This window comes from Lipophrys pholis, assembly GCF_963383615.2.
Source record: "Lipophrys pholis genome assembly, chromosome: 4".
NCBI lineage: Eukaryota > Metazoa > Chordata > Actinopteri > Blenniiformes > Blenniidae > Lipophrys > Lipophrys pholis.
This window is the reverse complement of record NC_137637.1, coordinates 5,301,262-5,327,855: the sequence shown is the minus strand read 5'-3', so window position 1 is coordinate 5,327,855 and position 26,594 is coordinate 5,301,262. Positions and strand designations below refer to the sequence as shown.

At 41.3% G+C, this 26,594-nt stretch overlaps 1 protein-coding gene across 1 annotated transcript in view; it reads left to right on the top strand.

The window, feature by feature from the left end:
- Positions 1 to 26,594, top strand: part of LOC308108950 (receptor-type tyrosine-protein phosphatase gamma-like) — a gene marked incomplete at its 5' end in the record, with an annotated part of 501,371 nt that overhangs the window by 88,155 nt on the left and 386,622 nt on the right. The window contains one exon of the mRNA XM_080462281.1: positions 14,324 to 14,440. Coding sequence (XP_080318407.1) covers positions 14,324 to 14,440 — 117 coding nt within the window. The remainder of the gene's footprint in view (positions 1 to 14,323; positions 14,441 to 26,594) is intronic.

The following is a 26,594-nucleotide window of genomic DNA, read 5'->3' as shown; positions in this document are numbered from 1 at the left end:
AAAAAAAAAAACCAAACTTGTTTCATTATTCAAGAGGACAGAACTTTTTCCAGGAGTTTCTGTGGACATCCCAAACTTTCCAAAGGTACCAAAACCTGTCAGATGGAATTTGGGGGAAACACGAGGCGAGGGGGAAAGATGTTGATTATCCTGTATGTCCTAGTTTTCCTTCAATAGTGCTGTCATTAAATAAATATGATGTCCGACAAAAATATATATGTTCATAAATGTTGAAGTTTGTTTTGAATAGAGGCTTCAATCGTGTCCATAGACTTTGATGAAGATTGTTCTGATTCTGAGTGGAGGAGGGGGAGCTGACTGTGGGGGATGAGTGTTTTTCTTTTTCTTTTTTACATTGCTAACAAACAGAGAGAGAAACTCGAGTGAACTTCAAAAAAAAACAAAAGAAAAAACTTTGGAAACCAAGTAAACAAGCAGAAAAGTGAAGCTGGGTCCATGGCTGTTTGGGAGCTCCTCCTACGACTGCAGACACTGACCACATCAAACACCCCTCATTCCCAGCATGCACGCCATTATTCCTGTGAAAACACAGTCACCACACATTGCAGGTATTATTTCTATCAGGATGTACTCTGCCACCGTCCATCACCACAAAGGATTGGTCTCTGTGTCCCACTGGCTTTAGGTTGATATCGTAGTCCAGAATGATGTCTGTAACCTCTGATCTCACTCTGACTGAACTCTGCTATGTAAGGCTTTGCTATCTTTTAATTCCTATTGAATCAGGTAGAAAAATCAAGGGAGCGATCCTTTTTGTGATGCAAAAGCTATGAAATAAATAATGAAAAAACAATTATTACTTTTTATTACTTTTTGTTTCAGACTTTACCTTCATGTTTAATCATTTGGTTCAATGGAATTTATATCACTGAATTAAAATGTTTCATAAAAACACAACAAATTCAATTTCCCATGAGTTTCCCCATGCTCCTGTTCCTCATATGGATGTCCCCATATTACCAAGTTTCTTACTGCTTCAGGTTATCTTGACCTTTACTCTCTTCGAGCCCTTCAGACATTACCCAACATGCCGGGAAGTGTCTGTGTTCGAGCTGCAGGTTTCCTGTTAGTGGAGGAACTCGCTCAAAATGTATTTTTCCTGGTGCAGAAGGAAGAGGAAAAGGAACAGATCTTTTTTGGAGCTGGTACTTATCGATCGAATCCTTTCAGAACAATTCTACAAATTTGTACTTTAATTTATATATTTTTGTACAAAGTACTGTATTTCTTATTGGCTCTGTTATCTCATGTAAAACATTCCAGAATGTGGCGATCAGGACAAGCTGACTTCTGTAACACTAGTTTTGTTCCTTAATAGCAGAATTTGGATTGATTTTTAAACCTTCTTCTGCTCAAACTCTCTGTATATCACACATAATTCTGCAAATCGATGGAGCAAGAGTCAAGATGTATCATTTTGTGATAAAATCACATACTTTGAGTCAGCCTGCTGTGTCAAGGGGCGAACAGGTTCCATTCTTTCTTTCTTTCTTTCTTTCTTTCTGACTTTTACAAGGCCTTTTCCTTTATTGTGGGTCCGACAGGAGCACTCTGTGCTGCTATAAAGTGGTGGGCGACAGCTGAGTCTGACCGCTGGATCCGGGCCTCACAGGGGACTTGTAGTGGCGGCAATAACCTGAGCACAGCGCCAGCGCTCTGCACGGTTCTACGAGCCTCTGCGGTGGTGTTAAAAGAAGTGCATTTTAATAGGTCTGATGAAGGAAAATAAAAAGCAGTACGGCTCTGGATTTCTCAGTATATTTTTAAGAGCTATACTGTCTACAGCAGAGAGCATTCAGAAAAATCAAACACTGACTTTTTCATCTTAGATCTTGGCTTGGTTTTGGTCTCTTCAGTTTCCTGAAATATCCACCTCTTCTACTTGGACCTTTTTTTAAAACCTTGATATTTCTGCATCTGTTATTCCGTCAAAATCATTGAGATAATACTTGTCTGTGTACCAACAAATGTCTGCATGTTGCTGAAGCAAGAGGGCTGATTCATTTCCATACATGGCCCAAGAATTCTGTGTTTTGTTCTCCCTCTCGCCGCTGTCTGGTGATGCAGATGAGCTCTGACGGAGGGGGGTTGGGACGCAGTCTGACAGAATGGAGAGGCAGCAGAGGCCTGGATTTTAAAAAGGAGGAAATCCTTTTGGTGGTTATTATCTTCTCTTTTATGTATGACATCAGAGCAGCTGTTGGTATTTGAAGAAACTTCATGTGTGAAAACTGAGCGGGATACACCGTTGCGGCACTGCATCACACTTCAAACGAACAGACACGCCAAATGAGTTATTGTCTGAAATCAGAGCTCAATCAACCCTGTAACCATAGCAACTATGCAGCAGCTCGGGGCCAGATTATCCAAGCCAGTCTCATTCTCATGGTGTCACACAATGGCACTTATCTCAGAGTCACCAAAAGGTTAAAGTATCTGCTGTACCTGCTCGAGGTCGGCAACATCTTTTCTCTTATCCAGCCGACTCAACGCCATTCTCAAACAGACATTGTCACGGATACACTCCCGTACTTCAAGTGACTTCTTCTGGCTGCAGCGATAGCCATGTCGAGATACCTGTTAGTAGAATACAAGTATTTCATGTTATTGGAATGAAATTTGGATTGTGTTGAACTGATATATTAATCACCTTCTTTTCATCTCCCAGTAAAGCACCATTTAAAAGTTCCAATTCAATTTTCTTCTGGAATTAGATTTTTGGTGAAAACCCAGAACTTTATCTGTCCAGCGACAGCAGCATCCTCCCACCATCCGTTTGGTAAAAAATGTCCTCTTTTCGTATTTTCTGCCACATGCATGCAGCTCATTGATGTCGTCGCCTCCTGAACGCTTGTTGGTACCTGACCTCACTCCTCCTTTTTGTTTCTGCCATTAGCATCAAGGCCATGAAACCCTTTGTCATCACCACCAAAAATAAATTGCATAGTGTGAAGAAAACCAAACGCTACGTACAGAAAAATTTATCAAGTTTGACTCACTGAACGTGCTAGTTGTCATGGGAATGGAGAGATAGATCATTAAAAGCCTCTATTTCATTTATAAAATCTTTTTTTAAAGTTTAGAATCAGTCACTTCCTCAATGCAGCATAAAGTTCCAATGAAAGTTTACGATGGGAAATGTAAAGTTGACGCCTGGAGTTGAGAAATGTGTAAGAAAGAAATGAAACTCGTTGCATGTTGCACTAGGGCACGTGTAGCTTTCCAAGGTCAACACGCTCCAGGTTTTTCCAGCTCTAACATGAATACTATTGTTTCAGGAGCATTAATTATCACTGACAAGCTTTGGCGCCTCGCCAACAATGCTCTTGTTTTAATTAAGACAAGGCTCCTGAGTTTTCGGGGCCACAAAAGGTCACCGTGTTGTGATACATTACCACTGGTATTGTATTCACAGGTACAATATTGAGAATGTAGTGATTGTAAAGTCACTGTAGTATTCGGCCAGCTCTCTCAGAGTTTGTTTGTAGCTTGGAGCTTATGCTGTTATCGCGTGTCAATTAGCAGAGTCACTTCTTCTCACTTGACTCATGATGTTATCTCCTGCAGAGGCGTCCAAACTCCAAATTGTAGCCTGATTCGTCCAGAATGATTCACTGACAGTTACATGACCAGCGTTGCCATAGTTACCTTGAAAAAGTAATCTGACTACTGATTACTAGTTACTTCTTTAAAAAGTAACAGTTGCTTTAATGATTACTTGTATTTAAAAGTAACTAAGTTAGATTAGAAGTCACTTTTTACTTACTTTCAGCAGCTGCCGACACCCCTCACCGTCTTAAAATAAAAAGGACAACTGGTTTTGCTAAAAACTGCTGATCTCTGTCTGACCTCCTGCTGATACATATTGAACTTTGACCTTCAGTCTTTGTTGTATTTATATCTGACTCACGCTTTTATTATCAGATTTTTACTATTACTGGTATTTCTTTTTCCAATGATGTAGTCTGTTGTTGCACTATTTATCTATTTATTTATTTGCACTACGTGCTCTTTGCGGCCTTTTAATTGCCCCCCTCAGTGACAAATATTCTTTCATTAATTGATTGAACAAGACAAAATTACATTGACATTTCTTGGTTCCAATTCTTTTGTGTCACCTGAACGCACTGTTAGAGCGAGTTGGCCTGTGATTGGCTGAGAGTGGAGAAGGGGGCGGGTCAAGTCAGACTGCATGTACTGCGTGTGTGTACTGTATGTCCGTTTGGAGGAGAATGAAGGAGCGGCCAGGTTCTGTTAAATAATAAAGCAGCTTTGCAGACAAGATATTCGTCCTGCGGGACACTTCAAAATTTGACAGTGACTTGGAGAAGTAACTTTAATCTGATTACTGGTTTGGAAATACGATAGTAACGTGTTAGATTACTCATTACTGAAAAAAGTGGTTACTAAGTAACGCGTTACCGGCATCACTGTCAATGACACATGAGAGCTGAAGTATGTACCTCTCTTGTACCGAGAGGCCCAGAGTTTTGTGTATGTGGCCTTCAATGAAAAATGTTTGAAACCTCCAATAAACTTAATGTGAATGTAAGCGTACTTTATTGATCCTCTTCCCTGCATTTAACTCCATAGTTAACCTTAACTACACATGTAGCGGTGGGCCACTGCTGTGCAACAGCTTCAGTAGTGGATTTCAACCTCCAACCGCCAAACACAAGCTTGCTTTTCAAACCTGGACGACACCACTGCCCCGTTTTAATCAGGCTATTTAACTTCAGGAGATACCTTTTATCTGATTGGACAAACCCTCAGTGCAGGTTTCATAGTCCGCATTTCCACTGTCAATGTAATGTGACCTCATTCAGAGTTTTGGCTCTGATGTGGCTCAGATCTGTGTTTGGACAATGTAAAGCAGGAAAAAGACACACTCACTCAGATTTTTTGAGATTGAATACGGGCATCATCCATATGTTGAAATAAGGCCACCTTTACTCGTACCTGGGTACAGTAATATTTCTCTGTGTTTGAGCCTTGCATTTACGCATAAACACGTGTCGTGTAAATAACGTTTTTTTGTAAGCGTAGAGTGGAAAATATCTGTTTTTTTAAATTAAAAAAAACAGGATATGTGTAAGTGTGGCCTTAGTCAGACCCCCCTCTTTGTTGTCCTGGTAGTGCTTGACAAATTTCTTAGGGCCACCACATTAGCATCAAACGTATGTCATCATTCGAGGCTTCGCAGTGCAATCTTTCTGATGTTGCAGACAAGTGTAAACGTGACAATCAGGTATGGGTCACTTGATAAAATACGTGTAACTGATTTAGAAAGCAAATCCAATCCGAGCACCACAACTTTAGCCATAGTGCTGCTGTGAGATGTTCCACAGAGAAGTGTGGGTGGATTAAGTTCCTCTGTTTGACGGCAGAGAAGCAGCCGTGACATGAGGAGACTCTCTTTTGATTGTTTGCTATGAGAAGCTGCTGCTCTCAGCTTAGCCACCGGTGTGTTGCCTCTATTAACCCTTTGATGGCGTCCTTAACGCTCATATAGTTTACAAAGATCTGAGAGTTGTTTGGATATTTCTTGTTTCACAAGACAGTTGATTGGTTTGCTGGATGCATTTAATTTGACCACGTTTTATCTGTCTGATAGGGCTGGATTATTTTAATAATCGATTAATCAATCGATTATGTATTAGATGAAGCGATTAATCGATTAAATTAAAAAGAAAAAACAAAACAACAGTCGAACCGTTTTCCCTGTGTCTGTCATGTTTCATTTGATGAATTGACTTTTAATTGTAAAATACCGTCTTCGCTCTGCCTCCACCTCCACCTCACTCACTCTGAAGATGGGGCTTTTTTTTTTTTTTTTTTTTTTAATGTCTTTCAGTCAGCCAGCATTGACAAAACCTTTCGGTTGAAGTAGTGTAATATTATCACTTCAATAGCCATTTGGTTTGACTTTGAGTTATTAGTTTAACCTTTTTTTTACCTTCTAGAGTTGCCGTAGTTCAGTCAGAAGAGAAGTAGTGGCACATCTGTGGTGAGCTAAAGTATCTACGTCTGTAGTTTAAAGTCAGTTCTGAGTGACGGAAATTTACCTGTAAGTATTGGTTGCATTTGCTATTTTGTGTTTAATATTTCAATTGTAATCTTACAGATTAAAAGATAAACAGTCGCAGTGGCGATGCTAATATGATAGATAGATAGATAGATAGATAGATAGATAGATAGATAGATAGATAGATAGATAGACAGACAGACAGACAGACAGACAGACAGACAGACAGACAGACAGACAGACAGACAGACAGACAGACAGACAGACAGACAGACAGACAGACAGACAGACAGATAGATAGATAGATAGATAGATAGCGAGAAAGATGGATAGATGGCAAGATGGATAAATAAACTTTATTGTCTACCGCAAGCGCTGACAGAATTGTTACTTTAGCGCGTCAATGGGATTTTCCATTATATATTAGCATTAAGCAAACTGACTATCTGGGAGGAGTAGAATAGTGAGTGAAATATAAATCGCTCAACACAACTAATAGATAATGAAATTCGTTGCCAACACTTTTAATAATTTTATTTTTTTTCAAATTTATCAATTCGTTGTTGCAGTCCTACAGTCTAGAATGGTTGAAGTATTAATAAGTATAATTTGGGTAATTGTTTGATTGTGGTTGTTGAACATATTTAAGAGTTTTTTCTTAGCACTGAAATGTATTTAATGTTATATATTTATTTAGATTAATCAATATTTTTTCACAGTCAGTTCTTGTATAACTTGGTAACGTTAGGTCAGGTTTTTCACCTCCAACTATCGTCGGGCTGAGTGCAGGATTTGATTGAGTTGATTGTTGCATCTTGAATTAGATTATTTGGTCTAACGGTCAGTTTTTTTAGGCTGGATGTGGTGGGATGATCATCTTTCGAAGTGAATATTATCTGCTGAAGCCTCATTCTGATCACCACAGAGACCTTGTAGCACTGAAACCTTCCTGAGGTAAAGTTATTTTGTCTTCAGCCTGGAAGTCAGTGAGACTGACACAGTTTCTAAAAGCCTGAAACTTCACTTTGTTTCAGCAGCTCCTCTTTCGAGAGCAGGATCAGCTCAACGCCAGTAAAGAGAATCTTTATGTACATATATGAACAGCGTTGAGGAAAGGATAATATATTCATATGTGCTTAAAAAGCCCCCCGATATAATCACAGCCTCCCTCCCTCCTCTTCCTCAGTCCAACAGTCGGTCTCTGTTCATCTTGTCTCGTCCTCCATCGCGGACTGGTTGCCATGCAGCGTGCTGTCCATCAGTGACCTGGTAACTGTTGCTAGGAGAAGAGTGTAATTTTATCATTGGGGCTTAATTCTGCTCTTATGAGCTCTGTTTGCTCCACACTCATCTTTCTTACAGTTTCTCCTTCAACCCAGCCCTTCCCCACCCTTCTCCTCGCTTTTACCTAGCTTATCTCTATCCTCCTCCTCCTCCTCTAATTCTCATTTATCATTCGTCTCCTTCCTCATCTCCTTTACTGTCCTTCACCTCTGTTTGCAATCCAGCCGCCATCTCCTCTCACTGTCACTGTCTTAAACTCCCGAGGCAAGCCCCCCCGGGGGGGCACCCACCCTCACCATGAAATAGATTGTGTTTGGGTGTGTGCGTGAGCCTTAATGGGGGCAGTGGCTTTGGATAAATAAAGCCTGCTAAATGGACAAACACGTCTGAGTGGCCACGGCCGCGGGTTGATGGGATGAGATGTGGAGAGCCTTGGAGTTCGAGGGCTCACAGGAGCTAAGAGGGGAAGAGTATGTGGAGGCCATGGACAGTGATCTCTCGTTTTCTGGGGAGCCAGAATAACAGATTTTAAACTAATGTTTTAAAAGTTCATTCGTCTAAGAATCTCATACAGGAAATTTAATCAGATTCTGTAAAAAGCTCATGGACACACATTACTGTTTCAATTGTGTTCTTATTTGTGTTTTGAGGTTTATCAGCTTTAGTAGACCAGGCCCAATGCATCCTGACCATTCTTTGAAGTTTCATCTCACTGTGTTGCATATAGAACACAGTCTCATCTCGACACAACAGGATAGATTTATTTCTCATGTATGCATGCTCTGTGGACCAAACACTGCACTTCATCAAGTTCACAGGCCAATTGAACGAGGAAGTTGTATCATTGTTGCTTTGATCTGAAAAGGATTGAATGATCGAAATTCCCCAAACATTTTGAGTTAATTCAAAATAACCTCAAATCTGTCTGCTGAGATGTCCAATATGAATTCTTTATTTGTTTGTCTGTGAAAACCACAGGTGGACCTAATGCTAAAGAACATTACAGGTACAGTGTGCAAGTGTTACTTCCAATTATAATTGGAAATTCAACACCTCTTAGAGAGCTGTTCTTAGTCACTTGGACAAACTGGACATGGCCATTAAATACCTTCACACTGTGTGCGGTCTGCTTGTTAAATCACCAATGTCCTCTCCCCTACCTCTAAGTGCCACGTACAGAAGAGGATGTGTCTGGAGGATTTGTGGTTGACGGAGGGCAGCTTTTGTTTGAGCCGGGCTGAAGAATAAAAGGATTTCTGCAGTTCAGCTACCACAAAAGTAACGTAGTCGCTTTAGTAACAGGTAATCAGCTGACAATTGATTACTCTTTTCTCGTAACTTCCCCAACGCTGGATAAATTAGGCAGAAGCACGTTGTCGTTTTTTGAGCTTCCTGTTGCTGTGGTTGTTTATGAGTGTTCATGGTAGAAGGCGGGAACCTTCCCCGAGGACAAGAGCAGATGTATATCTAGGTCTTATCTACAAGTAATGGAGGTGGAGGTTGTGATATTGGCCAGTGGCAGGGACAAACAGCAGCAGCGATTTGGAAGCTGCGAGTGTTGGTCTAAACTATGGTAGTATTATCTATGGCTGTAATCTTTGGGTCATGATTAATGATCCACAGTACATGCAAAGAAACTTGTGAGGAGAGATTTTTTTTGCAAGGTGGGAACGAGGTTCATTCATGAAGGTAGACCTCAGAGTAAAGCTGCTGTTCATACATCTTGAAAGAAAATGGTTGAGGTGATTCAACATGGCCAACTGGGACAAGGCCAATGGGTAGTTAGGCTTAATGGGAAGTCAAGTGTTTTTTTCCAAAATTAAAAATGTAGGAGGCAGTTACAGTTGTTAATAACCAGGTTTGTTGATATCTCGTATTCCTTAAGATTCCCAAAGCAAGATCCGGTTTGTACACTCGATCTCACTCGATCTCACTCGATCACAATCGATCTCGATTCGCCCAGGGAAAAACTTCAACAATGGATTTCACAACGTTTAAGACTATTCTCGTGGCTTGAAGACTCCTTCTTTGATAAAGTTTGTCTTTTATCAGGCTGAATCGGTCAAATGTTGATTTTTTTGCTTGAGCTGCTGCAACGCCGTCTTTGATATCCCAGAAACCCTTGCGGCAGGTTTCCAAAGATGACATCAGTTAGCATTACAAAAACACAGTTTGATGGCTTCAAATTCTGGTTTGTTTGTAAACATATTGACTTTGGTGTGATCGATTTAGGGAACTGCGGTTTGGAAATGAGTGGAAATGAGTGGTGACGGTCTGGTTGTGATGAATTAGTTTACTCTCCGTGCAGAAGTGATTTTTTTCATGGGAAGTAGATTTTACGATTTCTTTCTGGTAGGGTAACTTTAAAGATGGATGGATGTTTTAAACAAACTGGATCTCAGTACAATATGGAGCCAATTAGCTTCTTGGCAGCAATTTTCAAAAATCTTGCAGGAAAAACATCCTAGGTTCTGAGATGGTTTCATTCCGATCCTAACATGCTGTTATAGGGCGTCCCGTCTTAATTAATAATCAAAAAAAAATCTTAAAATCTGTGTGGAAGCCAAAAGCAAAACCAGAGAACTCGGGTTTGCTTTCACACCGGCTGTGTTGAGGACAACCGAGCCGAGTCTTTGGACCGAGTGCAGTGCGGTTGTGTCAACTGCACTGGAACAGTTGCAGTGGAACTCTGCTGCGGCCTGAATGCTGTATGAAAGTAAGTAGACATGCTTGATTGTACTACAAGTTTGAGCTGAGGAGGCTCCCGTAGTTGGATGAGCAATGCAGACGATTTATGTTCAGTAAACACCTCGTGGAGAAAGCCGTGAGTTGCTCTGCTAAACAATCCAGTAGATTAAGAAACACGAGGCTCCACCTGTTAGTGCAGCATTTGGTTCGAAGAGAAAAGCCTGGTTAATGAGCAACATCCCCCTGAGCTACAGTGGACCAAAACACGTCTTTAAGACAATCATCCCCATACCTCCAGAAGACGTCTTCAGGGAAGCCAGAATGAAAGTTTTTTGTACGTCTCACTTTTTCAAACTTGCTGTATAAAAGTGAGACGTACAAGTGAAAGTGACATACTTACCAAATTATTGTCAGGATTAATATGATTAGGAGTGTGCTGTTGGTGTAGTGGATAAGAATCTAGTCTGTCATGAGAGAGGTTAAGGTCCAAATTCTGGTGGGATCACAATTTTTTATTTATTTTCATTGCATCACGTCGTCCAGAATGGACGTTAAAATGACGTCACGACAGGACATTCATGCAATATCCAGCAAAGACGTACAGAAAACTTTCATTCTGGCTTCCCTGAAGACGTCTTCTGGAGGTATGGAAATGACGTCTTAAAGACATGTTTTGGACCACTGTTGCTCAGTCGAATACCGACTGAAACTGAATCATAGTTCTTTGTCTTGTCGCCAACTTCATCTTTGTTCCTGATGCCGATCTCCGTCCAGCTGTCCCACGTGTTTGTGTCATTTTGTTGAAGGTAAAGTGTTGGAGACGTGCTGCATGGAGGATGAAGTGACCTGCGCAGGTGGAGGGGTTTTTTTTCACAGTGAGGAAATGGTGACACTGCTGATGCTGCTGCAGAGCAATTCGGGTAAAGCCGTTGCCGTCATGACATGATTGAAGGACACCGCACTCACAGGCTTTAGAGAGGTCAGGCGAGGGTGGAGGGTGGAGAGGTGGAGAAGACAAATTGATGAAAAGCCTCTGAGTGAAAGACAAGGAAGAAAGAGGGAAAGGAAAGGAAAAGAAGACGCATTTAGTTGGGATGAAAGAGGGGCGGGGGGGGGGGGGGGGGGGGGGTTAAGGCGGGGTCCGTGCATAATTACATTTTGTGTTCTGAAGCAGTATTGGGAATCAATAATGTAATTCATAGAAAAGCCATAGAGCTGCCTCCCATTGGCATTCACAGACATGAGCTGCGCTTACATCCCAAAGAATTAAAACAAGAGGAGAGGGAGCTTGTGGGGGGGTGAGGAGGACGAGGGGGAGGAGGAGGGTGCCGTCGTCTGTCATTGAAACAAAGACTCACCCTTTGTTCATCCTGAGCCTTTAAATCTCCCCCACAATGCTTTGCAAAAAGCTCAGAGTTTTTCATCGTGCCGTGATTGACGTTTTCGGGTCTGTCCCTACTGATGCTCAGATCACGCACACACGCACGCACGGACGCACGCACGCACGCACGCACGCACGCACCTCACTGTGTTAGTATGAATACACTTTGGCTTTTACAGGTCAGATGTGTAGGTGCTTCTTCCCCTGATGCTGCCACAGTGCATTATTAGCATCAACAGTATTGTTAGTATCATCATTAGCATCATTAGCATAATCAGCATTATTCGCCTCATCAGCATTATCATAAACCTGCAGCAGGTTTCAGCAAACAACCAGCAGGTGAAACCAACATATTTCCCCAGATGGCTTCATGAATCAATCCAGTGTGTTATTGGCTTTCATGTGTTACTGTGTGATTGTTCCTTTGATTAATAGAAACTTTATCAACTCGGAACATTAGTTTTACTAAACTTTTGAACACATTTCCGATTGCAATGCGGCAATCCATTTCAAAATGAGTCCATCCTGTAGAGGACATGAGAGAAAACATTTTGGTGGAACTGTGGAAAAGCAGCTGGATTTTTCTTTACTACTTTTTATTTTGGTGCAAAAACAATGCACAGTGCCCACCAAAAAAAACTGTTTATACAGTGATATACTCTTCAAAGGTCCATAAACAAAATTTGAAAATGAACTCCAGCATTGTGGAGAGAATGTGAAGTGGGAGAAAAAAACAGTTGGAAACTTTTTATGGACATTTTAGTTTTAGCTCCACAACATATAGCTACCAAATGTTAACATCAGGTTTGTATTGTTAACATCAAGATTTAATCTGTTGGATTACAAATGCTACTGGCCGTAACACAAGAAATGGATAAGAACTGTTTATATATACTTTACAACAGGCGTCTCACATCTTGGACTTGATGTGAAAAATATTGACAAGGCAAGGTGCATATATTTATAGAGCACAATTCAGACAAAAGGCAACAAATACATTAAAGTTGTACAATGAAATAAAACAAATACATTAAAGCAAGCAATTAAGAACCTGAAGAGTTTGAGTATGAAATACTTTAAAACCTCACACATTCCCTCTCACTGTCTCATCTTTTTTGATTGAATCAACTTTACACCTTTCCCATATTGCTATTTGATGTCCCAAATCATCCACAAATATGAATAATGCAGTTTGTTTACTGTTTTAAGAACCACCCCAATATTACTACTACTAAACTACTTTTGTTCAATTTACATGCTGACAATTACTTCTGAACAAGCGATTAAAAAACACATAAAATGTTTTTTCTCCCGGTTTAAGAAGAAAATGTAAAAATAGAATAATAATAAAAAAACAATTTGTATCAAAACCTGATGGCTGCATTTAGTTGAATATGAAGAAAATGTGAGTAACAGTGGTGGTGGTGGGGTTCCATTCAAGTACATTAGAGAAGATTTGCACCTCCTGTTTTCATTTTTGTAATAAAATACAACATTAGAAATCAAACAGTTTGAGCAAAACATGTAGATTGTTTGTAGCGCTCCAACACTGAGTGGCCGTCATTAGAGTTTAAGACTTTGCCTGGAAAGAAAGTTTTTTATTAGTCTAACAATCCAGGATCAGACTTTTCTGTACAGCTGAATAAAATATGTGCAAGTTATTAATGCAATGGTTTCACATTTAAGTGTGGACTGAATCTCCTTTATATGGGCGTCACATTTACTTAATGACTAATTTACCGAGCGTTAAGCAACAGTGCCTGGTTCAGTCTAAAGAATTGCAGATTCTCAGCTGTCAGAGAAAAGCCAAAACACTCACTCAACATAAAACCAGAAAACTCTCAAGAAATCCTCCGTTTGGAGTCTCATCGTGTTCCAGCGGAGAGACGCTGAAGCTGGCCTTCAAGCACGTGGAAAAGAAGCCTCCAGTCATTTCCTTTTCGCATGATTTTTGTCCTGTGAAAGATCTTTAAAAGGCCAAATCACAGAGCACAGTGGAGCCATTAGTGGAGGAGCTGTCAGGAATCCTGTCCTCAACTCTAAAGACAGCCGAGAGTTCCAATCTCCGGCTGCTCTTTGGCAGGGATCAAGAAGGTCTCTGAGCCAGAGAGGCGGCGATTTAAAGTTTCACACATGAACCCAGCGGAGATTTTTCCATCTGAACATTATTCTCCTCCCAAATGAAATGCATGAGAAAGTAAATGGCATGAAGTGCAAGCTGCGTTGTAATATATCTGACTGTGAGAGGGAATTTCAACCTCTTATCAGCATCTAACTGGTGCGCTAACTGGCGAAGCAACCTCTGAAAGTAGCTCTTATAATTAACTGTTAAAGAGAGAACATTGTTAGTTTTGATCCAAAAAGCAAATACCCTCCCCAAAATGGCTAAACTGGCAGATATCCTGCGAAATTGGAGGTTCGGAAGAACAGGTCTGAGATGCCATGTGCTCAGGACTTCCTGAATTGGTCGCAGTCATTGACATTATCACTCCAGACCAAAGAAAAGACAGTTATTATTCATGTGTGACATGAAGACACCAGGAAATGCACATCTTTTGAACAGGAAGCCTTCAGTCACTGAGCCATCTATTAGCAACATTGACTTTGTAGCTGCAGCGTTGGTTTGCTGAAATGAGTCTGCGTACATCGAGGACAGGTCACCAGTCAAACAGGAAGGACAAAGACAAAGGTGTACCTCTGCAGTCCATACAGGATAAATGATGCACAGCAACGCTGTCTGCTTTCTGGACAGTTAAGTTCCACGGCACTTTCCTTTTGTTGTTGACCTTTGTTTCAGCCGTGAATGTTATTATGAGGCAGCTCGCGTGGGAAGGCAGCTCAGGACACAGTCGGCTGTCATCCCACCCAGCAGGTTCCCTCTGCTCCTGTTTACTCTAACCTGACTTGTCCCTGTGCTCCCACAGCGCTGACAGGAAGCCAAGGCGAGTCCCAAGCCCCGGTCCAAGGCCTTCTCAGGGCCACGGCAGGTGGAGCACGAGTCCGGAGAGCCACCGGCGAGGAGACCTACTGGGCCTACTCAGGTGTGTACTGCTTTTTCTGTGACGATCGCCTGTGAGGACATTGTTGGCTGTGCTGTGGATACGTGTGCTGCCTATGGCTCCAAAACACAGGAAGTCTGTTTGCATGTCCACGTTTATGCTTTGCTTTGACTTCTGTCAGACATCCTGATGTGGACGGTGCATCGAGATGTCCACAACTGTCAGTTTGGACTTTCTAAAGTAAAAACACTTTGGATGTAGTAATCTAGCCTCCAGGAAGATGAGAAATTCTCTGCCAGTTTGGTTGTTTTGGGAAACTTTGATGTCACAGGTAGCTTTAAAACAATGAAACTTCAAGTTTCCACATGGCAACAAGATTCAGTCATCTTCATTCAAACTTAACGCCAATAATCAGAGCATGAGTCAGCGTGTGCTTATAAGCCAATGTTGAATGAGAGAAGTATGAATTATAAGTGGCAAAGTGGTAGTTAAGTTGGACAATGCGAGTCCAGCACCGCTTGGTTATTTCTGTGGCTTCGTTTTGCAGATGTAATCATTTAGAGTGCAGAGGTCGTGTGTGTGTGTGTGTGTGTGTGTGTGTGTGTGTGTGTGTGTGTGTGTGTGTATTTTGTTTTGCATGTATACAATGAGAATTTGAGTGTCTCACGCATACATGTGTGTATTAAGATATGTGCGGTTCAGCTCTGTTCACTACCATGTTGCTGCTTGGTGTTATAAAGGGTCTGTAGTTAAGAAGATAATGCAAACAACCCACACATAACGAGCAGACGTGGCCTGTCAGTCTGTGCCGAGGGCAGCGAAAACCCGCAGTTCCAGACACATTACTGACCAGACAGAGAAAGCAAAATCCACTAACCAGGTGGAGATATTTACAGGTCCTTGTATCCACACACCGAATCTAATTACACAAGCACACAGGTCCGTGTACAGTCTGTTAAAAACACCAACGTTGTTACAAACATGCAAACATCAGTAAACCTGAACCGAGCTGCCCCCACCACGCGTGTTAGCAGGTATTAGCTCTTCAGTTAGCAGCCGTGGACTGCGTGTCGCTGTGCGTAGAGTGTTGAGCTGCTTGGCAGAAGATAAACTCAGATTTCTGACCCGAGCGAAGCCCTCTGTCTTTCTCCCTGCTGGTTCCACCTGCTTTTTCATTTGGAGGCTTGTGCGTCTGTTTCATCACTCGTGTTACTTGGCAAAGATCTCAGTGTGTTTTCCTGTAGTTGAGTAGTTTTCCTCCAGTAAAGCAGGATTTCACTTTGACCTCAGGTTTTCTTGGAAAGAACCAGTGATGTGTCTAGAAACAATATGAATGACTCCATAGAAGGTGGTCTAAATGAGCATGAAGCTCAGGTAATGCCAGGCACGTTCGACAGGAAGTGAATATTTCTTAAAATGACTCTTAATGAGTGTGACAATCGCTGTATTATGATTGGTGATTGCATTTTGACTTCCCCTCAAAAAAAATCAGCTATTGAGTTTGAATTGATTCGTCTTCATTTCTGATTGCGCTCCGTTTCGTTGCCGATCAGCCCGGCGTGCTAATATGAGTGGTGTGGCTTCAGTAACTTCTCTGATTGAAGATAAATGCCTAAATAGAATAGAAGAGAATATAAATACTTTATGGGACATTATTTAAACACTAAATTGAAATTCTAAACACCAATTAAAGATCTTTAGTGATCAGCTTTGTTTCATTGACATGACAATACACACCTACAGTCGAATGACCTTGGAGATACTCAGAGTACCCAACGTTAAAGTAAACTGAAACAGGCTCAGATGGTCCTACAGCAGGAATTTAACCCTTTAATGGGCACATCATTGAAAAATTAAAATGAAGTGTGTTGATGGACATTTTCATGATGATTGTTTTTCACACTGAGGACGACCTTCAGATTATGTGGGATGCCAATCTGTGTCACCCATGTAGTTCAATCTGACCCAGACTTGGGGTTATAAACTCAGTATGCGGAATATAAAGGGGGGGTTATTATAATATTCCCAAATACAGTATGTCAGCATTGTCCTCGTTATATTGAATTTCACCCAAACTGAAGATACTCAGTGTCTATCAATGACTTAATTAAGAGAGATTATCCTGCGATGTTCAACACGCCACCATTAGCTTGGAGGAATCAGGAAGTTGCATCACATGGTCACTCAGGGTTACGATGTCTCTGTTGTAAGAATCTGACCTGCAGCTTCAGTGCGGTGGGATGAGGCTCAGTGGTGATTTGGAGCAGTTTACTGTGTGGTTGTGCCACTGTCGCTCTCCTTTAGCACTTTCCACCTCCTTCCTGCTCCTCTGGCCCGGAGGCGTCTCCAGGCCCCCTTCACTTTTTGTTTTACTCGAACTTCAGAAGAAAAAAAAAACTCCCTCCGTCCCTTTAGAGGCCTGGTTTTTATTTCTTTATTTCTTTCAGAGAGGGCAGCATTAATCTTTCACCATGCATGCGACGGCAGCCTCAGGCCACGAATGATCTTTTAGTTTATTTATTTCAATATTTCCGCTCGCTCGTCTAACGCTAATTGGTGGCCCGCCGTGCCTCTGCCGGCGCACGGGCTTGTGGGTAAAGAAGAGAGGCAGTGACAGTGTCAGTTAACATCGCTGCGGCTGATACTAAGATCTCCTGATGCTCTCCTGCTGTCCCCCCGCACATGTTCGATCGCAGCGCTTACATAAGATGCTGATGTAACACCGGGCAGGATTCAGGCAACAGACGGAAAACAATGGAACCATTCTACCGCTGCTGGATATCTGATCCTGTCAGAGGCTTCACTGATCTGCAAACAGTGTCCTATCGGTTAATCAAATGAGCGACTGTGTCTGGGCGTGGCTGGAAAAGGTCAGCAAGCAGACTAAAAGCTGTGAGTGAGCCCAGGTGAGTTCGCCAGCACAGTATGGAGAGGAATTCTATGGAATTAAAGCTGCAAGCAGCCATGAACGGGTCCTCACTACTTGCGGGACTCCCACTCAGTCAGTCGTCATCAGTATGCCATCAGGGTCAGAATCTGATCAAATATGTGAAATCTGAGCATGCACAGGTTACAAAGACCCCACTTCCTGTTCCCAGCAGGTGGTGCTATAGGTGTTTGGGTAGCCATCGTCATATGGCAGTGATCAGATCCTCTCATGCAACGTGTAGCGTTTGAGATGTGGCTGTGATAAGGTCAGGACTCGGATGCAACATATAAAGTTTAAGGCCAATCTGATCATGTTCAGGTGGTTTATATCTCACCTTGTGTTTCATATCAGACTTCGTGTCGTGGCCACGCCCTCAGACTTTTATGGGAGATTTTAATAGCTTTTGCTCATCAATCCCTTTTCCATCCCCAGATACAATTTGAGATATTTTGGAATTACGCCCTAGGACAAGATCGCTTCAGAGTATTTGTAAATTTGGGCCAAAATTCACCATATTTAAAAAAAAGATGACTTCCTGTTGGGTTTTTGCATATTTTTGTGCATCTTGGGGTGTTACATAGGTGTGCCAGATTTCGTAGGGCTGTTGAGCCAATCACATGTGTAAAAAGTTAGCGTTCCAGTCAGATTATTAAAGTATTGGATCGTTTATATAAGAAAAATGCAGCGAATGAGAACCTGCAGAATCCAGACATCAGTCAAGATGAAAAAGCTTCATACATCTACAGCTTAAGAGGTAAATCCACTGAACATGCTGCTGTCTAGTGCTTAAAAGTAGTTCAAAATGAGCTTTCAAGACCTGTTTAAAGTTCTAGTCTCAACACGTAACGTCTTCTCATAAGTATTTTTCCATTTTAAAATTCTTTGTGTTCATCAGAACTTCGAACCTCCTAAACTTTTCTCGAAGTCACGATCTGTAATTAAAAAATACTTTACATTTCTATACTCCAGTCTTCCCTATCATAGATGAAACACACACACACACACACACACACACACACACACACACACACACACACACACACACACACACACACACACACACACACACACACACACACACACACACACACACACACACACACACACACACACACGTTCTCTCTCTGATGACTTCTCCAAACTTTCCTAAACTTCCATCTGTCCTAATTAGCTGCTTCTAATCGCGTCCTCCAGAGGTCTGACGAGCTCCAATCAGGACCTCGGCGGGCCGCGGCTGTTCTGCCCTCTGCCTGATCAGAATGGCAGATTAAAACCAGGCGCAGTGCTGACAAATCAAGTGTTATCTGGGGACGACTCGGTACCTTCCGGAGTGACGGAGACAAAGAGACGGGAGAGGCAAAGATGACGGTGACTGTGCTTCACTATCAGCTGGATCACAATCAGGCCACCATGCTGCTGCGCCCTGTTTGACACAGAGGCAACCTCTGCAAAATGCTCACGTGAAGATTTCCAAATACCACAAAGACTTTATTCCATTTCGTTTTCAAAAAAGTTGCAGCAACTTGTTGTGAGTGTTATAAGCAGTAAACATCAGAAAAAAAACATGATGCCACCACAATTAGAACAAACTTGCATATCCAAGTCATTCCCATGTTGAAAACAACTTTATCAGTTATATTGTCACAATAATAAAACTAATAGGGAGAAGAAATGCAGTGTGGCTGCTACTGGAGACACCATGTGTCTTTCATCCAACTAGATTTTCAGTCCAATAAGAAAAATGATGTCTACTCTCCTTTTTAACTGATGTGATTTATGTGAGTTTTTAATCAAATTAATCCAACAAGAACTTATTGAAAACAAATACGTTTCATCTTTGTAATTCAAAGCCATTTGATTTAATTCTCTGTTGATCCTAAAGAGGGAACATTAACAATTCCGTCAATACAGGATTAAATATAAACATCAAAGTTTTGTTATCTATTTTTTTTTTTTTTCAGAACTTCATGTAGAGCCATTAAGATGGAGCCAAAAACAGCAGTGTCGACCTGATAAAGCCAATCAGTTGTAGAGAAACTGTCAGATTTCATCAGATAATCTCACTTTCTAATCTACTTAATCTAGTTACGACTTTGTTGTGATGCTCTGAGTGTCAGGGCTCCGGGTTTATGTTGATGGTCTTTGGTCTTTCACGGTTGTTTTCCATATGCTCCCCTCATAGTTTACGTGTGTTTATGAAGTAATCAAACCACAAATCAATTGATGTGTGTTTGGTTGCAGGTCTGATGCTTGTAGTTTGGATGTAGTCATCAGTGTGTTTGATGTGTTCGCTCCAATGAAGCTTTTTTGGCTCAAACTCTGAAGGCTTGAAGTGGAGGTCTCAGTGCATGGCCAAGGTGTGAAAGCACTTTATTATGCAGTCATCAATCAATCAAAATGATCGAATACAGAGCCTCATATCAGTCGAAAAGCGTCCAAGTTGCTGCTTCGCTCACATTTTAAACAAACCCCTTCTGCAGCTGCTCCAGCTCATGTTCAGTCACATACTGTATTCATCATTTAACATTATTCTACAGAAACAATATGAATTTTAATTAAGCAAAGTAGTGATTAATATTCTGCCATATGAGTTTTTCCCTGCTAATAATTAGAATACTAATGATGAATTATTGATGCGGCTCTGCTATCACAGACTAATTACCGATATGACGTGATGCTGCAATCATTGTCACCAGATGAATCTGTCTGATTATTGTACACATTTATCTTTAATTACAAGCTCTGGCCAAGTTAGCACATGGAAGACTTTCAAAAGTTTTTAATTCTCTTGTTAATCTCACAGAAACTTTGCTGGCTCTGTCTGTTCTGTAGAGCCAGAGAGTAAATGACGTGGTTCACGTTGCACATCTCAACAATGTACATAATCACCAGCACGGCGTTGAATAGATTCAAGAGGCCGTCCTCTGAGTTGAAACTGATTGGCTCTTGCTCCCTGACGGCTCGACAATTGAAATACCTCAGAGTCTGTTTTAAAAGTTTTTTTTTTTTTGTTCTTCCATTCATGGTGTGACCCACGTTTTGGTAACAATCTCCTGCACTCATCATACACCATTTATACACACACACATACAGGTGTGCACACACTTGACTGGAAATTAATTTTCAGACCCGCACAATGTCAAGGCTTGCTGGTGACGGAGAGGCGAACCTAATTTGCGCGCTCCTCGCGGAGCTGTTTTACCATTCAGCGCCAGTCCCCATCAGAGAGCTCTCAGGCCTTTGTGCCGCAGCCTTGAAGTGGCTAAATGAAGATGGAAATTGATGATATGTTGTACAGTCATTTTACTCATGAGGAAAAGCTATTTTATTAGCCGTAAGTGGTGTTGTCTGCCTCTCTGAACGCGGGGATCTGTTCTCCACAAACTCAGCTTCATCTTGAATAAATAAATCTTTACGTTCCGCATCTCTCAGCTCAGTTTGGAGCTGAAACAGTGAAGGCACACACATCTTATCAATTAAATTTCTGACATGTGGATTGTCATACGCTTATACTCCTAAAAAAATATATCTTTTAAAATCCAGAAAACTAAGGCACAGGGTGCTGGTTTTTAAGAAGAAAACACAAGTAAGGGGACGAATCGTTCAAGCGTCCGATGCCTGATGTGTTTTATTCTCTGCTTTGGCCGACGCCACAGGACGGAGCTGAAACCTGGCAGACGGTGAGCAGGGCCGCGAGTCGGAATCATTCACAGTTTACATGCTTCCAAAACCATGTAATTACACAGCTGAGTGTTGTAGTTCATACCAGGGTTTGTTAGAGAGGTTAAAGGAACACTTTTCTCCGTGCGCCGTCCTTGTTAGTAAGACAAACCGCCGGTTCTGTTCCTGCCCGCATTCCTTTGACACGGAAAGTGAAGAGGAGGCTGCAGACGTCTGCAAGCAGCGAGCGAGACAATGAGGAAGTGCAATGAAAGGTGTGCATTGCCGCGGTGCGCCGCGACTCTCTGAAGGAGCCGAGAACAGCCAGAACATTTTTAACAAGAGGGTCACGATTCTCCCTCCCTGTCAAGATGAGAATCACTGTTTGGCAGCTATTTAAAAAGGTAAAAGAAAAAAAAAAGTTTTTAGTTGTTGGGCTTCAAAAAGTTTCTCTTAAAAAATGTTTTTCACTTGACCTTTTCACCTCAGACTGGATGTTTTCATTCGTTGCGGCTGCTGTTTGAAACCTCAGTGAATAAAAACCTTGGTGAGGCTAAATCATCTGGTGACTGCTGGTGGCTTTGTTTGTACTTAATCTCTTCCTTTTCACATTCATCTCGTGATCAAATAATCCTGGTGAATCACTGTGAGGATGTGTAATAAATTATTGTAAAACGTTAAATGTAATTTATGATATCTTTTTAATAACTAATACTGTTCTGTATTGTGCACTTTCTTGGTTTTTACGTTTTTCCAACTTTGTGACAGATGTTGCTCATATATTTGCATAATGGAACTTACTAACATCTTTTTAGGCAATTATCAGATGTTTGAAAGAATTACAAGTGAGATTATTGTTTGTTAAAAATTTTACAAAAACAATTTCTTTACAGTCTTGTAATATGTTGTGATGTATAAATCTGTATGACTCTTGCAAAGAAGAATTAGTCCAACAGACACGTTAAACTGTATTTAAAATACAAAACAACTGGTGATGGTCAGATAGGAATCCTTTGTGTTTGTATGTGTTTTTTTAATGTTTCTGTGGTTTTATTCTTATAGACTGAAGAAATGAACTGATATTCACCTCATCTGAATGTTCGCCTCACATTAGACTAAACTACTCTTCTTTTCTCTCCCTGGAAGCGAAAAATACAGAAAAATAGTTGAAAATCTCGGCTGAGGTAATTTCCCCTTCCATTTCCATCCACCAAGCCTCTCCCCAAACCGTTGGCATTATGTCCGCCTCATACACTGATAACCTCCGCGGTAATGTTTGGCATTTTGCATGCTTTTGCATTTTTTCCATTCATTGCGGTTGGGTCTTTCATCGGTTTATATTGCATACAAACTGGCGTTGAAATGCAGGCCTAACATCTCTGCAAGGTCTGGTGATGAACTTCAACACACTGAAAGGACACAAAAGGACAAAGAAAGCTGCTTTCAATCAACCTTGTCACTCCTATATTGCCGCTGTCATTACATAAATGCTCATAGGTGTGTATGTGTGCTCACGCTCCATTGTGCATGTGTGTGTTGATTAAATGAATGGCAGCGACCAATTGAGCTGTCCGTGCGAGGTGTGAGGGGTGATGTATTATGCGAGTACTCTCTGTGATTGTGTCAGTGGCTGTGCGTGTCTAATGTAGGATCAAACCAACTCACTTTGTGGCTTTAAAAAAAAGAAGCATCAATTGGATGCCTTCGCAGCCATCATAGTGATTCCACACCTCTCAAGCAGTCCTTGAGTAGCCCGGGCTTCTATTAAGGGCTCAGAGGATAATATCCATCAAGTCGATATATATATCAAGTAATCTGCTCTGCAGTCATCAGCGCTCCTCAAAGAGGTCTGTCGTTTTACTGGAGCCATGAGTCAGGTCAGTTCATTTCAAAAACACCATGACAGCCTCCATCTTAACAGTACTGTCAGCAGAGGCTTGTTAACACCCAACAGCTTCATTTTGAGCTGGAAACAAAAAAAAAAGATTTTTTTTATTTATTTATCTGCATCATCAACCTCATTTCTGCTCTTTACCTTAAAACTCAAACTACCAAAAGAAAAAGGTGAATGCTCATTTTGCGGCATATTTAGCATCGTATGAAGAGGGAGCTTTGTCTGGTTACTTCCACCAAGGAGGTTATAAAATCACCTGTGTTTATTCATCTGACTGTTAACAAGACGTCTCAACAACTAATCAGCTCATCTTCATGAAAATTGGTACACAGGTGCATTTTCATCAAAGGAAGGACTCATTATATTTTGGTGGTGATCCAGATCAAAAATAATTGTTACAAATTTTCATTTCGCTATATAATGTTACCAGATTAGTCTACAACTTTAAATAACGAGTGCATTGTGGGAAACGGAGTCATAGCATGGTTTCGTTTTGGGGAGTGTAGTTTGTTGTTGTCCTGCCCTGCTCTGGTGCTTTACTGCAGGTGTGTGTGTGTGAAATGACCGGTGTTAGTCCAGTGTGTGCTAAAAGAGGGATAAAGAGCCACCAGCGTCTTTCCTCCTCCCTCCATCCAACTCCACAAACCACTAGCGTCTTTCCTCCTCCCTCCATCCAACTCCACATCAGAATCGGTCTGACACACAGCTTTTGTTACCACCAAGAATTACATTCACTTAGGATGCAATGACGGCTTTTCTGTGAAGTATATATTTTTTGAAGCGGACCCATTTGACCGCAGTGTGGCCTCTTTGAGGGACTATTCAACGTGAACTAAAGAATATTTTCATTGAAGTTCTGAAGATAATGTCCTGGCTGGAGTGCGTTGATGCTCTTTGGGGTTTCTGGCTGAACCAACTTCATTTTCATGTTCTTGACTCATGTAAATGCTCATTACAAAGATATTGCCTTTGATGAAATTTCCAAAAGTTCTTCTTATCCAAGTAGGTACAACCGTTCTCACTCCCCGTGCTCTTGTTTGTAAAGTTCTGCTGATATTTCCAACATCCAGAAAAAGCATCTGGTCTTGGACAAAACCTGCACAGTGGTGCTCTGAAAGTGTTTGGTCAACGTTTTAATCCTCAGCCGCTGGTATCTTGAGATAAATGATGGATAGTCATATGGGGAAATGCTCATCGAATACCAGCAGAATCCTACGATGTCTTAATGAATGACTAGATGACCTGACCTAGCTACTCAAGTGTCTTCACTCACCGATTCTTCTGCAGTATTAAAAAATAATAAGTCTTTTCTCATCACACAGAGTACAGGGACCAGGAACCTACTGTCTCCGGAAGCTTTCCATTTCTGAGAGGAGTACGCGTTTCACTTGGCAGACACTGAAAGCTGCAATATAGAAGTACAAGAGAAAACTGAATGAATAAAGTCATAAACAGAGCAGAATTCATTGCCCGGAGTTGCGAGCATTCAAGGGCAATGGTGACTGTACCACCTCATAAAATCACTGCAATCTCTTCTCCTCGGAGGAACAGAGGGGAAATGCTGCTTTAGCTTTTGCCGATTGGGGAATCGATATATAAAAAAAAGAAGACAGATAAAATATTGTAAGAAGCTGTAATTTTAGTGCTGCCTCATGGAAGGTCATTAGCTGCTACAATAAAAGCTTTTAGGGCTTTTCTGTGAGATGAATACTCAGAATTTATTGAAAGTGAAGCTTTTCTACTACCTCGTTTTCTCTTCCTCTCTCACACACCAAAAGACACCCCCACTCAAAAAGCGAGAGTGTGTCGGGACATCAGGTTTTGACAGTAATGTCCCATAATGTACTCTTCAGTGTGGCGGCCTGTGTTGTGCCTGCAGGCGTCTCCAGGACGCCATCTGGACAAAGCAGAGCCGAGCCACTCTTCAACCACAACAACTACTCTGACTTGTGTTGTTTCCCTTCATGGCAGACGTAATTCAGCAGCAGGAGGACGCTGGCAAGACGGATGGGAATGTGTTTTAGCATGGGGGGGGACTGATGGAGGGAGACAGATGAAGAAATGGAGGTGAACTGATTCTTACCACAACGGGTCTGGAAAATGGGTGGAGTGAGTGAAGACGATCACAATTCAGTGAATCAAAGTGTGTGGAAATAAAAAAATACAGGACAAGGCAAACCACCGGAAGTATTGAGAAAAATTAACGACATCTATATGAAGAAGTTTTTCAGAATCTTACAAGAAAACCATCAGCAGAAAGTGGCTGAATGCAAATGTCCCAAAGGAAATACAGTCAATGGGGATCGTCCACAAGATGCGACATATCCTAAAACGAAAAGCGAACATCATTTAAAAAAAACTGTTACTGGGATGAATGTGTGATATTTGTTATATCAGTGTTTTTTGTCATTCAACCATCCATCCAAACATAATCTAATTCATAAGATAAGATAAGATATCCCTTTATTTATCTCGCATGTGGAGAAATTTGTAGTGGTACAGCAGGATAGTACAGAGAAAGAAGCACACATAGCAGGAACTAAAAAAAGCAGATAAAGATACAATATAATAGAAAAATATGCACACGGTGCCTATAAGTGTGGACATGTACAGAGACGTGTGTGTGTATATACATTTATACACTCACACACACACACACACACACACACACACACACACACACACACACACACACACACACACACACACACACACACACACACACACACACACACACACACACACACACACACACACACACACACACTTTAAAATGAGGACAAATAAACTGCCAGACTCACCACCCACATAAAGGGGGAAGTTACCAAGGCAAAGGTGGAAGTAATCAGGATACTGCCATGAGCTTCAGGAGAGGACGACTCGAGGCTGGGACAACTACAGACTTCAAATCAGACAAAGGGTGAGAAAAAATACACAATTGACAAATTAAAAATGAGTTTTGAGTCAGACAGACAGAAATAAAGAGGATGTATCATCTTCAGAAATCTCAGATTTTACCAAAGAGAAAATGGCGACTTCCCTTGAGATTTGAATAATGTAAATATTTCAAGCCATCCATCTGCAAGAAAACTTTATAATACATTTTTAATTCAAACTGTAAATGTACCCAGGATTGTGTTCAATGTCCTTTTGTAATCAAAGCAGGAGAAATGAATGACAAATCCCGTGATGAATTAAAAAAAAGACAATCCGGAATATTTTTCTACACCTAACTGCATCATTGTTGTTCCTAAACTTAGGAAAACCTGAATAAAAACAACCTAAAACTTCAAATAGCCCAGTTGCCTTACATGTGTTCGTTATATCTAAATATGAAAGTGTATTTGATTTGCGAGCTTCAGACAGATCATACGGATCAGCTCGTGCTGCTGACACTAACTCCCTCTTGTCTCTATCACCCTCTGAAGCTCACAGTTGCTGCTGTTTCTCAGACACTTTGGGATTTCACTTCATTTTCACTTTCTTTGTAGAGAAGAAGTCTTGTCACCGTCTAAATACCGGCACTAGAAGTTCATTTTGTCTAATTAAAGAGAAGTTGTGTCTCTGCCTCCGTCGCAGTGCTTGCTGTTTACTGTAGCAGCCTTGTTGTGTGACTTCCACGTACACACTTCCATATAAACATTTCTGTGTGTGAATAGAAATGATCATTATTCTACCTTTCTGCTTGTCTCTCATGACTCTATCCATTTGTC